This window comes from Diplodia seriata, assembly GCF_021436955.1.
Source record: "Diplodia seriata strain FDS-637 chromosome Unknown scaffold_3, whole genome shotgun sequence".
In the NCBI taxonomy this organism is placed as follows: Eukaryota; Fungi; Ascomycota; class Dothideomycetes; order Botryosphaeriales; family Botryosphaeriaceae; genus Diplodia; species Diplodia seriata.
The window spans coordinates 769,747-784,797 of NW_027117310.1; the positions used below are offsets into that span (position 1 = coordinate 769,747).

General features: G+C 54.6%; 6 protein-coding genes across 6 annotated transcripts; 2 read left to right on the forward strand and 4 right to left on the reverse strand.

Moving 5' to 3' along the window:
• Nucleotides 1-238: 238 nt before the first annotated feature.
• On the forward strand, nt 239-745 carry SPC19 (DASH complex subunit spc19; the record flags this gene model as incomplete). Its single annotated transcript, XM_066774447.1, has 2 exons — nt 239-247; nt 344-745. The coding sequence occupies 2 exons, from the start codon at nt 239-241 to the stop codon at nt 743-745; spliced, it is 411 nt and encodes a 136-aa protein (XP_066634566.1).
• Nucleotides 746-1,585: 840 nt separating this feature from the next.
• RRP40 (exosome non-catalytic core subunit rrp40) lies at nt 1,586-2,406 on the reverse strand (the record flags this gene model as incomplete). The annotated part of the gene is made up of 2 exons (XM_066774448.1): nt 1,586-2,143; nt 2,209-2,406. The coding sequence occupies 2 exons, from the start codon at nt 2,404-2,406 to the stop codon at nt 1,586-1,588; spliced, it is 756 nt and encodes a 251-aa protein (XP_066634567.1).
• A 276-nt stretch (nt 2,407-2,682) lies between these two features.
• On the forward strand, nt 2,683-4,558 carry SSZ1 (Hsp70 protein that interacts with Zuo1p; the record flags this gene model as incomplete). The annotated part of the gene is made up of 4 exons (XM_066774449.1): nt 2,683-2,766; nt 2,822-2,858; nt 2,922-3,048; nt 3,100-4,558. The coding sequence occupies 4 exons, from the start codon at nt 2,683-2,685 to the stop codon at nt 4,556-4,558; spliced, it is 1,707 nt and encodes a 568-aa protein (XP_066634568.1).
• A 529-nt stretch (nt 4,559-5,087) lies between these two features.
• On the reverse strand, nt 5,088-6,371 carry SLS55_002970 (uncharacterized protein; the record flags this gene model as incomplete). The annotated part of the gene is made up of 4 exons (XM_066774450.1): nt 5,088-5,354; nt 5,485-5,888; nt 6,176-6,259; nt 6,317-6,371. The coding sequence occupies 4 exons, from the start codon at nt 6,369-6,371 to the stop codon at nt 5,088-5,090; spliced, it is 810 nt and encodes a 269-aa protein (XP_066634569.1).
• Nucleotides 6,372-7,038: 667 nt separating this feature from the next.
• Nucleotides 7,039-11,908, reverse strand: SLS55_002971 (uncharacterized protein; the record flags this gene model as incomplete). The annotated part of the gene is made up of 2 exons (XM_066774451.1): nt 7,039-11,523; nt 11,582-11,908. The coding sequence occupies 2 exons, from the start codon at nt 11,906-11,908 to the stop codon at nt 7,039-7,041; spliced, it is 4,812 nt and encodes a 1,603-aa protein (XP_066634570.1).
• A 1,112-nt stretch (nt 11,909-13,020) lies between these two features.
• Nucleotides 13,021-15,033, reverse strand: SLS55_002972 (uncharacterized protein; the record flags this gene model as incomplete). The annotated part of the gene is made up of 4 exons (XM_066774452.1): nt 13,021-13,523; nt 13,620-13,860; nt 13,910-14,767; nt 15,028-15,033. 4 exons carry the CDS (start codon nt 15,031-15,033, stop codon nt 13,021-13,023), a joined length of 1,608 nt encoding a protein of 535 aa, XP_066634571.1.
• Nucleotides 15,034-15,051: the final 18 nt, after the last annotated feature.

The window sequence follows — 15,051 nt, forward strand, 5'->3', positions numbered from 1 at the left end:
CAGCGGGGAACGACGACCGCCGCAACTGCGGAAAGTAAACACCACCAAGAAAACAAGTGCAACCAAGCTCGTCACCGTCAGACCACCACGCAGCATCGAATAAAACGTCGCATACCTGTTAGCATCTGGAATCATGGCAAATCCTCTTCAAGGCTGTGTCTCGTCGCTTCGATCCAGCATACAGCTGCTGGACTCATCCATCTCCATCCTTGACACCGGAGTCAACGACTTTCCCCGCATGTCCAAAGTTCTTCATGCCACTCGCGTACGGCCTCTCTACCTATGCGCTACTGGTCACTTTGTTTCTCGCTACACACATCAAGCCGTCTGACCCTTCGCACAGCACTTCGAACTGATCTCTGAGCCCGACCTACACAACGCGCAACGCTCGCTGCTTTCCGAAATCCGGCCCGAAGTCGAGAACCTTCTTTCCCGCGTGTCCAATCACCTCGATAAACTCGAGCGCCGCGAGCAGTCTCTCATTGCTAAGTGTGAACTCAACGAAGGTCGCCTGTCGCAGTACAACAACGAACCCTCGGCGTCGCGATCTCGAAGCACAAGCAGAGCAGGAATTAGGGCATCAGCGGCCGATGGATTGGCTCCTGGAGAGGAGCTCAAGGTGAAGCAGCTGCGGCAGAAGAAGGAGAGATTGAGCTATGCTGTGGACCGGTTGCAGCTGCAGGCGCAACAGCGGGAGAGGCAGCTGAGGATGAGCATGGCAGCGCCGCACCAGTTCAACCCTTGAGATGCAAGTGTGAGCGTGCAAACTCAGAAAGAATATGGAGCTATGGAGTTATTTGGGGGCTATGTGGGACATGATACCCTGTTGATTTACTGTATTGTTGCCGTAGGGGCATTTTCCGCTACGGCATTTTCCGGGGTAAAAGAGCAAAAGGCAAACATTTCCTCGAAGCCAAGGTGAACTGGGGTTCTCGTAGGGTCCTGCATGTGGCTACCTTGGTTTTCCATAGCGTTATGGCTCAGTGGTGGATCTACGGGTCCAGTCTTACATCGCTGGCGCACAAGTAGTCACCAACGGAGCTGTAGGCAGTACAGGTTCCGCCTACTAAAGCTTAGATTGCTCAATCTATCCCAAGAAAACGACTAGGCAAGTACGAGCGACTTTTGCTAAGAATCACTGTGGAAAAGTGATGGCATCCCTTCTGGGCGACTAATTGAGACGGGATTTACATTGCCTGCACGCCTACATTGGGTATTCTCCTGTAATTGGTGTAATATTGACCTAGTGTTTGTTTGGCAACTATGGTCATTCCCACCGAGCGGCGAGATATCCTTTCCATGTATCTGGATAGTTTTCCTTTCCGTACCTTGATCTATTGATACGGGCGACAAATCGAGCTTTCGCTCACATGGGAGATGAAAGCATTATGCTGAATCCAGAGGTGCCATTACTCTTGATAGTCCTCGAGTATACTTCCTGGTGGGAAAGTTCACAATCGCTTTTCCCTTTTTCTGACCGTAACCCGAACCCATATGCCCCTTCAAATGCACCGATACCTGCAACGCCGTCGCCCAACCGTGATGATGAAGATCTCAATGCAGAGGCCCATTCCCGAGCCTTTTTCTATAGTCCCTTCAGCAGCTTCGCAACCAAATCTCTTTGGCCTTCGACGCCCAGGGCCTTTTCATCGGTTTGCGTAAGCGCCTTCCCCACCGCCAGGACGACCTTGACGCCACCCTCCTCGCTGCTAACCCACACCCTTCCATTCCTACCAACCGCAACTTCAAAACGAACCCTCTCCGCCAGCTCATCCAGCACGATGACCTTGCCCGGACCGCCTTCACCAGCATCTTTCTTTCCCGTGGGCATTAACAGCCTCCTCGCCATACCCAGACTGATCTCGAAGAGCATTCCTCCTTTGAGTGGGCCCAGTCCGTCCGACTTTCCCGTTGTTGCCGATACACACTCCAATTCCGGTTCCATGTGCTTGCTGGCAGCGCTGACGCGAGCGTAGACAAGAGCGCCGGGCGCGAGCTGCGGGCGAGTCTTTTTCGTGGCGCCTTCGAAGGCGAGATGCGGAAGGGTGGCTTGGGGAGTGTACGGTGTTATCGTGCAAGCGTACATTTCGACCGACGAATGATGAACCGTTGCGACTACGAGGTCGTTTTGAGCGGGCACATACTGAGCGCCAAGTTAGCAATCAGAGCCGTGGACTCGCGCCGGAGGCTATGAAGAGGAGAGCATACACGACCGCCATTGCGCTCAACCCAGATGGCATTCTTGCGGCTGTCAACGCTGAGGGAGCCGGCGACAGTGGTGGTTATGGTCGACGGTGGAATGTGACGTAGGCCGGGGCCAAGCATGAGCGGTCTCTTGTGGTTCTGGGTTTGCTCTAGGAGCGATGCAGGCAGCTCCTCTCCGGGGAGGACGACGTCGGTAGCCATGGTCGCGGCCAATTGCAACGGAGTGTGTTTGCGCGGGGTGGAGCGGCGGGCGGAGGTTGCTGCAGAATGGATGGAAAGATGCTCTGGCCTGCGGCAAAATTCAGCCGGGGTTGATCCGACTCCAAAAAACTTCGGCCGCGATTTCCCATTGTCTCTGCACTCGACCTCGCCGCCCGCACGCACCCACAACCCTCTTTGCACTTCCGCAGTCTCGTCGGGCCCTTCAGAACTCCTCGACTTTAGCACCGCACACAGTCGCCGACCCTATACGCCACGATGAGCGAAGAGACCTCCCCGCAGCGGGTTGCCATTGGTATTTCCTTTGGCAACTCCTACAGCTCCATCGCCTTTACCACCGGTGTAAGACACGCAATCGAAAAAGTTCGGAGTCTCCTGGATACTAATAACCGCGCAGGAGGGCAAGGCTGAGGTTATCGCCAACGAGGAGGGAGGTCAGTAATGGACCTCATGCATACCCCGCCGCCAAACACAAACGCTAACGAGTGTCCGTTCAGACCGTCAGATCCCCACCATCCTGTCCTACGTCTCTGGCGAGGAGTTCCACGGTACTCAGGCCAAGGCACAGCTTGTCCGCAACTCGAAGAACACTGTTGCCTACTTCAGAGACTTCCTTGGCAAGGAGTAGGTTGACGACCTGTCGCTATTCCTGCACAGCGCTGACCGCGAATGCAGTTTCAAGTCGATAGATCCCACCCCTGCCCACCAGTCTGCACACCCTAAGGAGCACGAGGATACCATCTCTTTCTCGGTTAGAGACAGCGAGGAGGATGTTGAGAATGAGCGCACCATCTCTGAGATCACCACGAGGCACCTGCGCAGGTTGAAGAACTCTGCCTCCGACTACCTTGGCAAGACCGTCAACGCCGCCGTCGTCACCGTCCCGACCAACTTCACCGACCACCAGAAGGAGGCCCTGACCAAGGCTGCCAAGGAGGCCGATATTGAGGTCCTCCAGTTCATCAGCGAGCCCGTTTCTGCCGTTCTCGCGTACGATGCTCGCCCCGATTCCAAGGTTTCGGACAAGATCGTGCTCGTTGCCGACATTGGTGGAACTCGCTCTGATGTCGCCGTTATCGCTTCGAGGGGCGGCATGTACAGCGTTCTGGCCACTCTCCACGACTACGAGGTTGCTGGCACCCAGCTTGACCAGGTCCTCATGGACTACTTCGCCAAGGAGTTCATCAAAAAGCACAAGACCGACCCTCGCGAGAATGACCGCAGCCTTGCTAAGCTGAAGCTCGAGTCCGAGGCCGTGAAGAAGTCTCTCAGCATCGGCCAATCGGCCAACTTCAGCGTCGAGAGCTTGGCCGATGGCGTCGACTTCACTGCCACCATCAACCGCACCCGCTTCGAGCTGCTGGCGAACAAGCACATTGCCAGCCTGACCCGTCTGATCAACCACGCTGTTGAGAAGGCCGAGCTGGACGTTCTTGACATCGACGAGATTATCCTTTCTGGCGGCTCCAGCCACGTCCCCAAGATCGCTCGCAGCGTCCAGAGCGCTTTCCCCGAGAGCACCACTGTCCTGGCTCCCGCCACCTCGACCACCTCCATCAACCCCTCTGAGCTCGCTGCCCGTGGTGCCGCCATCCAGGCCTCTCTGATCCAGGAGTTTGACACCGAGGATATTGAGCAGAGCACGCACGCCGTGGTCACTATTGCTCCCCACACCTCCAAGGCCGTCGGCGTCCTCTGCATCTCCGAGTCGGAGGAGCACGGTGTCTTCCGCCCGCTCATCGATGCCGAGACTCCTGTTCCGGTCAGGCGCACTGCTCAAATCGCTACTCCCCGTGAGGGCGGTGATGTCCTCGTCAAGATTTGCGAGGGTATCCGTGATATCAAGGTCGAGAAGCCCGAGCCTAAGCCCAAGGGCAATGCCAAGAAGGACGAGGACGAGGACGAGGATGACTCGGACGTCGACTCGGATGACGAGCCGGAGGAGGTTCGCTCCAAGGTCTGGAAGGCCGGCACTGTCCTTGCCGAGGCTGCCCTCAAGGGCGTCAAGAAGGGCGCCAAGGTCGAGGTCCAGATCAACGTCGGTGCCGACCTGGCCGTGCAGATTGTCGTCCGTGAGGTTGGCGGCAAGGGTGGTGTCAGGGGCAACCTTGCTACCCAGAACGGCAGCGCATAGAGGGACGGATGAAAGGGCGGATATGATGGGAGAGATTTACGAAAACGCTTTTCCAGTTTAAGGGCCATTGGTGCATGCATGCATTGGGAGAATACCAAAAATCAGCCTGGATCTCTTTGGCAGGTTACGGGGAAAGCATGCGTGTGGTTAAATGACGGGACACCCACACCAGCTTCCTGGTTGACGACACACGCAAGAGGTCTTCGGGGCGTTTTAGCGGTTTAGATTGGGCGGAAAATAATCATCACTGTCATCAGACATTCGACTTTGAAGCTTGCACCGCTTCTGGCTTGGTGTCTTTTCTTTGGATCACTTTCGCGCCTGAGAGACGATAGACGTAGATGAGCATAGGCATTTCATGTATTTTTGTTGTTCTCCAAATCTTCGAAAAGTTATGCTTTGACAAAATTATGGGGAAATATAAATGATTGGCGCTTTAGGGAGACTGGTAATTCACACACGTCCGTCCTCACATGTACTACCACTCCCGTCCTATTTTCGTTCTTTTTTCTTTCCTTTCTCTCCCGCTTCAGCACACGTCCTCGGGCTCGCCGACGGCGCCGTCGCGCGGGCCGAGGTCGGAGCGCAGGGTGCGGTTGAAGAGCTCGAGTAGCATCTGGAAGCAGATGCCGGACAGGGCGGGGTCGTAGCGGCCCTTGGACAGCTCGTCGCGGATGAAGGCGTGCTGGGCCCAGGCGGGCTCGAAGAAGGAGAAGGCCACGCCGGCGTCGTGCAGCGTCTTGCGGATCAGGTCGCGGCCGGCGGGCGGGACGTGGGTGTCGCGCTTGCCGAAGATCTTTGTATCCGTATCGTTGCAGTGAGTATATATATATATATATATATTACATCTGCAGGCAGGGGGCGATGCGATGACGGGGGAGGGAGGGGAGAGGAGAGGACAAGAGGTAGGTTTAGTTACTACTGACCATGATCAACTCGCCCTTGATGTCCTTGACGCGCTTGAGGCTGTCGTCGCTCTTGCCCTTGCCGAGGGTGCCGCTGTGGATGTCGGTGGCGAAGTAGCAGACGGCGGCGCTGACGCGGGCGTCGAAGGCGGCGCGGAAGGCGAGGTGGCCGCCGAGGCACATGCCCGTGGCGCCGATGCGCCCGCTGCACGTCGGCAGCGCCAGCAGCGCGTCCACGGCCAGCCGCGCGTCCTCGTCGTACGCCGCCACCTCCTTGGTGATCTTCAGCTCGTTGCCCTTGTCCGTGCCCGGCCCGTCGTACGCGAGCGGCTCCGGGCCCGTGAACTCGTGGTACGACGACACGGCCGCGGCGATGTAGCCGTGGCTGGCGATCTGGCGGGCGAAGCGCTGGACCGGGCCCGTCACTGGGGAGGTGCGGGTGTGTGTTAGAGGTGTGTGTTCAGTCTTGGAGGAAGGGTGGGGAGGGATTGAAAGTTTTGGGTGCGAGGAAACGAGAGGGAAATAAAGAGCAGACAGAATGAAATTTCATGCCTAGTGGTGCCGGTATAGCATGGCAGCAAACATGGAGCAATGAGATAAAACAGGCGAAGAAATACTGGCAGGTGCATGAGAAGATGACTTCGGAAGGCGCGGATGGATGAAAAGGAAAAAATCAATTGAGTTTGACGATGTCGAAAAGGATGTTACCTACCCTGATAGATCTCGCTGAAGACAACGACACCGGGGAACTTGGCCTTGGGGTATCCATCAATCTTGGGGTGGAAGAAGAAGATGCCTGAGACTGATCAGCACGCGGGGTCTCAACCATACGTCTGGGAGGGTCAATGCTCACGCATGTCACCACCAGCCTTGGTGGGCACATCCTTGTGAGATTCCTCAATGAGCATTATGTCGGTGGTTGTTCTTGAGTGATGGAGGGTGAATGGTTGTCGAGAGAAGCAGTGAGGGAAGTGACGCATTCTTATTGCTAGGTCGTCCCCACCTGAAGAAGCGAGGCTGCCCCACCAAAAGTCAATTTGAACTGCACCCCTCCTCCAACTCACGCCATGCGTGCATGTATTCTCTATACCCCGGTTCACTACAGTCAACTGATCTCGCCGAAACTTAATCGTACGTAATACGTCGACCAAAAGCATGTGATCATTAAGAAACGTCCTTAAAAATAGTACCACAAGTCTTGAATGGAGATTCTCGCGTACAGTAATACATAAATTAGCACTGTTTATATGGGCATAGAGCCCAGCTACTCTTTCATCGCTTTTCTCCCCTTTTTCCATGTATCTCGGTTTCCTTCCGAGACACCTTTAGCCAAGGAAATTCTACTAGTCGCCAAACGCTTACAGATAAACAAAAACAGTCAAGAAAAATAGACAAAGCAGGCTGGAGGAGTGGGTCGCTTGTCGTAGACAGCACAGTCAGTTACCGATCCGGTCTCCTGTCCTGTTGCCCTCCTCGATTACGCCTGAAGAGAATATCAAGGCAATCCAGCATTGAGGATCCCACCTGAAATCCATCACCCATCCAATCCATCAAACCTCCGCATGTCCAGTCCCCTCAAGAGAATTTCTTCAGCATATCCTGAATCTTCTTTCCCTTGGTCTTCTTCGGAATGACGACCTCCTCGCTGTCAACTTCGCTTTCTTCCACCGCACGGATTGTCTTTTTGTCATCCTCCACACTCGTCTCGGCCATATCACCACGGCCGACCTCTCCCTCCCTCGTCTTGGGGCCAGTCTCGTGAGACCTTGAAGAGCCCGCCACACTCTCCTCCTCGAGTTCCCTCTCCATTCGCCCCAGCATCACCAACTCCGCCACACTCCGCACGCTCGGCGACTCGCTCCCGGCCAGTGTCGACGAACTCCTTCCTCCACGTCCTAAGACCCTCCTGGTATCGACCTCCGTCTCCTCCTCGACGCCGACAAGTAGCTCACCGTCGCTCTCGGGCTTGTTCTCATTGTCATTATCCCCGTCCAATTTTGTTGTCGGCAGCCCCATGAGCGAAGCGGGTGTGGCTGCGTGCGAGTAGCTCCTCGGCAGCGGAAGAGGGGGGCGATTCCACAGGTGCGGAGGAACGTATGGAGAAGGGTAAAAAGATGACACTGAGGAAGATGGCGTGTGAGCGAAGAGCTCTTCGGTGGTCTTGTCCGTATTCTTGTCTGAACCGGAAACGGAGGAGATGACAATCTGAGGGGATGGGTTGCTGGGCTTAGAAGGCTGGACAGTAGGAGGTATGCGATCATTCGAGGGGCCTGAGTGAACGACGTTAGCCCAGAAGTACGGAGACTTGTACGATTCAGGTGGGTACGGGCCGTCGTCAGTGTATAGACCGTCGGGGTCGTCATCGTCATCGTCATCGTCATCGTCATCATCCTCATCCTCATCCTCATCCTTCTCCACAATCTTGCCCTTGCTCGCTGCTGGAAGCTCTGCCGGCTTAGAAGCCTCTTCTTTCGGCTTGCTGGCATCTGAAGAGAAATTCAGACCCTCCAGCTGCGTCATAAGTTCCATCATGGAAGAAGAGGTCGGCTCCGTCGGCATGTTGGACACGTCCTTTAAGGTATCCTTGCCGTGAGCGACGTGCGCAGGTTGCTTGTCATGGCCAGATTTGTCTCCATCGCCGAACAAGTTGATCAGTTCGCCTTGTCTGATGACGGCACCTCCATCCACGAACAGTTCGTCCTCTTTGGTCCAGCCACCTTGGGTAGAAATGTCCATCTTGGGCTTCTGTTTTCCGGCTTGCTTCTTCGTCGGAATCGCGTGCTGAACCGAAAAGCCTTCTGGTCTGCCTTTGGCACCGGTCGCAATGATGCCAAGCTCGCGGGCGAAGATCCATGGAAAGCTCATGAGTGGCATGTTCTCTGGTGTCATCTTCATGACGGGTACGCTGCGGCCGCCGACGACCTTAGTCTGGCGGGTGATTTCAACGGCACGCTGCATCTGCTGGGCTGTAACCGTGTACATGGCAGCGATGAAAGGGCCAAGGTTCTTGAAGATTCGGCCCTCCTCCTGAAGTGCTGCTCTCGCCTTTTTCACGTCCGGGCCGTAGGCATCACCTTTGTAGCCTCCGGCGGCCTCTTCATAGCAGAGCTTCTGGAACCGCTCTCTCAAGGCTTCCCATACGCGACCAAACTCTTCTTGCAAAGAGTAATCCCGAATCTTGTCGTTGTGTTTCAGGATAAATGTAGACCACGCCTCGAATTCCGTATCGACATCGTGCTGGGCCATCAGTCTGCGCATAGCAGTGTCATACAGTTCCTTGACACTTTCAGCTCTGGCAAGCACTTCAGGCTCGATCTTGTACGCATTAAGAATGCGGCTATCGAAAGGTAAGTCGTAGCTGGGCTTGAACTTCGCCTCTTCGACGGCATCATAAAGCTTTCCCAAAACTCTGCGCGAGATGTAGGACCTCTCTCGAGGTTTCTCCATGAAGTGTGGGTACTTCCTTGGCCTGTTATCTTTTGACATTATCGCAGGCACGCCGGATTTGGGATAGTCGACAGCAATAGAATGGAGCTGCGCCAGTTCAAGGCACTTGTCGCTCCGAACACCCTCGTCCTCGAAATCAGCCGTAGCCAGATGCGAATTTGCAATTTGTCCGAGACTATCGTTCTTGATATACTCGACAAAGAACCTCGCGATGTCGTGCATAGTAACCTCATCCACGATCTGTTTGCCGGGAGGAGTGAAGTCCATGGGTGCATGGTTGATGATTTCCGGGATAAGCTCTTCGTCCCAGACGACCAGGTAATCATCTCCATCCAAATCGCCTCCGGAGCACATGTTGGGAATGTCTCGGTCGCCGGTCTGCGGGAACACAATGACGTTTTTCAAGTGGCGCAGCTGCGGCTTGTCGACCGCGTGAACGACTCGAATGTCTCCGGGATGAAGCGATGGGTTACGTGCGATTAGACAAACGCCCTCAACGACCTTGTAGCGCCCCTCATGGTCTGGATCCGAAATCTGGACAAATATCTCCGGCAAGGCCCCCAGCATCAAGCCCCTCTCCAAATTGATCTTGTCCTGGTCCGAGTAGAAATGGCCACGGAGAGAAGCGGTCTCATCGACACATCCGAGCAAAAAGGCCCCATCGCCAATGAAAAGCTTTGCCTTTTCTTTCAGGTTCTTGATACTCCAAGCCCTCCACACATGCAGGACCGACATCAAGAAAGGCTCCTTGACACCCATGAAACCGTCCATAATCATACCGGCTAGTATTAGTGTGGTCTGAAGGGGATCGACCGACCTCTGTAGAAAACGAAGTGCAACATCTTCTGAGGTCATGGCACTGGTAAGGCCTGACAGCTGGTCCCGAAGCTTGTTCATGAATATGTGTTCGGGGACTCCAAGGGCATCGAGTACAACAATAAGTTGGCGATTGAGGGTGGCTGTCGCATACTGAGACCACTTGATGACCTCAAGGCCATCATTGGCGGCCGGGAACTTCTCCTGAGACCTTCTTACAACAATCCGATGCCCGTCGAGCTCTGGCGAAACCGCAAGAACACCTTTGCAGCCTCCAAGTCGGAACTGGAATACAGAGGGAGTGTCTTCAATTGGATTGGGATGGCCGAATTCCTCCGCGACTTGCTGTGCTAGAAGCTGCGAGATCTTGCCGACGCCGTCTGTGAAAGTGTAGCCATTGCGCGTGACATCTTCGGCTCCTTCGATGAGTGCCTGGACGCTCGTGACTGCCCTGGTCGTAGAAAAACACTGTCCCATGCGTGAGGCATAGCGAGCAACCTCCTTGATTTGGCTGAAGTCGCCCATGCATTCGCGGATGTATGATGCAGTCAGATTGTCTTCTTCATCGAGTTCATCCTCCACAGACGAGAAGAAATAGGCGCCGTTCTCACGGAACTGGGAGTTTCCGAAAGCAAGGAACTCGTAATGGCGATCACCGACTGTGATTCCGTTCCTCAACGTACGCCAGACACGAGTGAGTAGCTCCACGTCTCTGTCGCCATTCCTGTTTCCAAGTCTGCCCTCGTACTTCTCATCTGTGAACTTGACACGCAAGAAGCGGTCACTGAACTGGATGTAGTCGCGGATGACACGGTTTGAGATTTCCATGGATGGAGAGGAGATCATGATGGTCGATGGAGTGACGGTGGCAGCGTGCGACCAGGTACAATGGGCAGGTATCTCTTTCGGCATTCCCTTCTTGCCAAGCGGCAACCTGAGTATGTCCAGAGGTTCGTAGAAACGCTTCTTCTTCTCCATTGCCACCTCAAGATAGGCTTTGGCCGTCTTCGGGTTCATCCTGGCAAGGCTTTGCAAAAAATCCCTGGTAATGTTATGCTCGTTGAGGATGTTATTGGAGAGGCAGGCCTCGAGCTGATACCGAAGTTCAAAGTCAAGGCGGATCGGTTCCGGGCGAAGCTCACGAGGGCTGGCATTAAGAAACGGAGAAGGAGACTTGGAGGCATCGATTATGTCCCACATGATCGGCTGTTCCCTCTCCAACAGCGTAATCGGCGTATCTCCAACAATGATGACGTTCCAGTCAGTCAAGGCGCTTAGTATCTCATCATACAACTCAAGGTCCGTCGAGGATGCATCGAACTCGATTTTGTATGTGGTCCAGCGGCCAATGTCGATGACCGGATTTTTCTTTCTCAGCGTGATTGAAGCCGTCTTCAATGGCGCGCGAAGATGCGTGATATCAACCTGACGATACCATGTCTTTGAGTCGGTCCAAAAAGATTCGCCGGCATTATGGGTCGATTCAATATGCTCGATTTTGCGAGAGAAGCTGGGAACGCAATCCGAAGGAATGATCAGAACGCGCCTGTCACCTTCTCTTGCCTCGTGGACTCGGCTCAGGCGCTGAATGGGGATCTCAAAGCGGAACTGCTGAGTGACATGGAAGTTCTTCTCCTCGTTGAACATGTTCAGTGGGAACTGGACAATGAGTTTGGTCCACCTCAAATTAAGAGTGACTGAGACGTTGTAAGGAGGAATCTCGGAAGCATTCTGCATGGTCATCATAGCCGACTCGCTGTACATGAATCCGAAGTCGATTGACTTTGCGGAGATCGTCTGTGCTTCTGTTAGAATCAAGCGGCGCATCTTACAAAGAGAGGCAAGTACAACTTACCATTGTCTCGGGATAAGACTTGTTGGGGTTCGCTGGGCTGATCTTCCGGGGATATTGCTCCGGGCCACGAGCCTCGACTCTGAGACGAATGCTGGCCCTTGGCTGCTTGCCTGGCAGAGACCACTGGTCTTCCCAGAAACTCCTGCGCGGCGGCGGGCTGAAAAGCACCCAGGCCACCTTTCCACGCGACTCCAACACAATATCAATCTTGCAGATCGTTCCCTCGCTCTTGAAGAGGTTGTAAATGTCCAGGGTAGCGACATCGGAAGGCAGGTTGTGGACCTTCATCTTCAAGTTTGGCCATTTCTTCCACTCGTCATCCTGCATGACTTTGCGCGATTGGGGCCGCAAGTGCGGAGGGACGCTTGTCGGAAGGGGAGCCACCGGCAACGCCGAGTATGGCGGTGGAGGAGCGCCACGCTGCATCATGAAGCCAGAGCCGGTGCGCTGATGGGTCCGGGAGTTGCTTGGAACGGGAGAGTTGCCAGGTGCACTGGGCTGACGGCGAAAGTTGCGGTTGGAGGAATTGTCAGATGAGTAAGAATTAGAGCTGTTTCCGCGCCGCTGGCCAGGTGGCCCGCCGCGCGCAGGTGCGCGGCCCCTAGAGCTACCGCGTGGTTGCATCGTCTGTCAGCTGCTGGGCTTGAGCCTTGCGTCTCGTGCGGCGCGTGCTCCGATTGTTGGGGGGCTGGCGCAGCGCCTTGCTGTCGGGCTTGCCTTGGTCGAGCTGGAGGGCAGAGCTGTCTAGATATTCTTGGGGTCAGCTGGGGTGGTCGGAAGGTGGGCGGCCCAAGCGCGACGCGTCATGGTTGCTCCATGGGGAAGGAAGGACCCCAAGCGCGCCGTCGCCCAGGCCTGGGATTGCATTTACCTTCTCGCAACCGCAGCTGACTACCTTCAGATGCGCAAGCTGGCGATCCCGTGCTCACTGCGCTGCGGGCATGTGCTGGAAGGCAATCACACGCGAAGTATGAGGGACCCGCACGTGGATCCGAAATATCTGCAGCCACCTTTCTTGGAGTCGGGCGAGTAGACGGGCAAATTGAGAAATGTTTACAGAAGACAAGATTGAAAAGACAAAACTATGACGAGAAAAAGAAGAAGTTTGATATAAGAGAGTGCAAGACGAGCGGTCAGAGAATCCTGGTTATCACTTGTGTGCAATGCAGGTATCCGCATGCCCGTTTGCTGGGTCCTTGATGCCTATCCACCCCCATCACCGATACTCAACCTCACTTCTTTCACATTTTTCGCGACCTTTCCGGCCATGAATGAAATGCCCCAGAGACACTGACCAGGTAAGAATAATGTTCTTTATTCCTCGGTGGTTCATCCTGACTCCCCGGGTATTCTCCAAACTCCTGGACTTCCAAGCTCTACACAGCAATCCAAGGTCCAACTGTCTGAAGCAAACACCAAAGTGGCACAAAGCACTGCTTTCAGACGTCCACAGTCGTGTCCTCGCTCCCAAAACTCTCAAAAGGTTGTTGGCGCCGTCCAGACGGCGTGAAAGGCGTGCCCTCCAAGAAATCTGAAACATCAAACGAGCCGCCAAACTGCGACGCTTGCTTAGCACTCCTAGCGCTTGACTGTGCGACACCTTCGAGGTTCACGTTCTTGGCTCCGCCTACGGATTTTCTCACGGGCGAAAGGTTGCCCCGTTCGGCAGAAACGTCACCCAGGGGCTTTCTCGCCGCTGTTGACATCCTGCGACTCTCGGAAAATCTCGTCGAATGGCGTTTGGCGTCCCCTGACGTCGATGTCGCTTGCTTGAGCATCGGTAGTTTGAAAGGCTGCTGACGCTGAACCTTTGCGCGCTTCGGCGTAGGGCTGGCACTGACGCTGCGTTCTGTGTCCTGCCGCTCTCCCGGCGACTGAGTTCGTTCGCTCTCCGTGCGGTCGGGATCTTCGTCCAAGCCATTGTCCAAGTTGCCTTCGAGCTCTGCAAAAGTTCGACGCCTGTTGATATTTGGGGGAGAGGTAGGGCCCGGACGGGAGTCCGGATGCCTATGCGGGATTGTGGCATTCCCAAGCATACCTCCGGTCGGGGCACCCATAACACTCAGAATGTTGTTTCTCCAAGACTCCAGCTCCGCTAACCTAGCTTCTGCAACGTTGCGTGCTTCGATTGTTTTTTCAATCTTCCGCTGCAATTTTCCAATTCGTGTCTCTCTGGCCTGCAACTCTGTAGAGAGGCCTTCCTTATCGCCTATGAGGCAGTCGATTTCTTCCTTTGCCAACTGAAGATGCGAATCCATGGCTTCGCGCTCGTTGGAAGCCTGTAAACAAATCAGAATAGTTGTCTAAATGCAAACATGTGAATCTTACCTCTTCAATCACCCTGTGCAGGTCCAAGTCAGCCTGCTTGCGCATAGACTCGATCTCGGCTGTGAGAGACTTCAACAGGGCGTCATGCTCCGCCTTCAGTTCTGCAGAAGTGCCCCGAGATTCAATGAGCGCTGCCTGCGCATGACGAAGCTGGTCGATGTATGCCGCCTCCTTCTCAAGCAAATCGCTGACCTCAGCTTGAGCCTGGAGCTTTGCAGTCTTTTGTTCCTCAATGTGCTGTAACGCATCATCAAGGGTTGCTCTAAGATCTTCGCTGACCTTCTGTTCCTGTTCCAGGTGCGCTTGAGTAGAGTCTAGATCATCTTCCAAGCTAGTGATGTGAGCTTTCATTCGATCCAGGATTGCTGTTTGCTCCTCATTCCTAGTCTCCTCTTTCGTCAGAAGAGCACGCAATTCTGACTTCATACGGTCGTAGTCTTGCCGTGCGGAATTCAGAGTTGTCTCGGCCGTTTGATTCGCATCGTCGAGCTTGTGCTGAAGGTCCTCTGTCCTCTTGATGAGATCATCATTGACATCGCTGGCGCGCTGACAGTCCTGTTCGGCTTGGACCTTCTCGGCTTCGAGTCCCTGAATGAAGAATTCGCGGTCGACTTCACGGTTTTCCAGATTCGAGGCATGAGCAGCAAGCTCGCCATGCTGTGCCTTCAATCTCCGCAATTCGTCTTCCAACTCCTGTGCCTTTTGCTGTTCCAGCCGAAGAGGTTCTTCGACCTGCTCGCACCTCGCCTCTAAGTCCCGACAGACTTCGCCCATCCTTCGCTCAATTATTTCAAGCCTCTGCCGCTCCTGAACTTCGACTTCTCTTGCAAGACGTTTTCTCCAATCACGGCTATCCGACTGCGAATGGGGTGTACACCTTTCTTGTAAGAGAGAAAGCTGTGGCGTGGTTTCCTGGTTTGGCCGCGAATATTCACAAACGGGCGTTCTGGATGAAGCTAAGTCTTGTTGCTTCTGGAGGAGATCAAGTCCAACCCGGGTATGCATGCCAATCTCATCAGCCTGTGCCATGATGGCTGTACGAAGAAGGAGCGAGCATGTTTCCAACCCCAATGCCGTGGAAGATGCCAAAGCATGACATCTGCATGATCCATTTTCACCCCCATGGCTGCCCGTGTTATCAA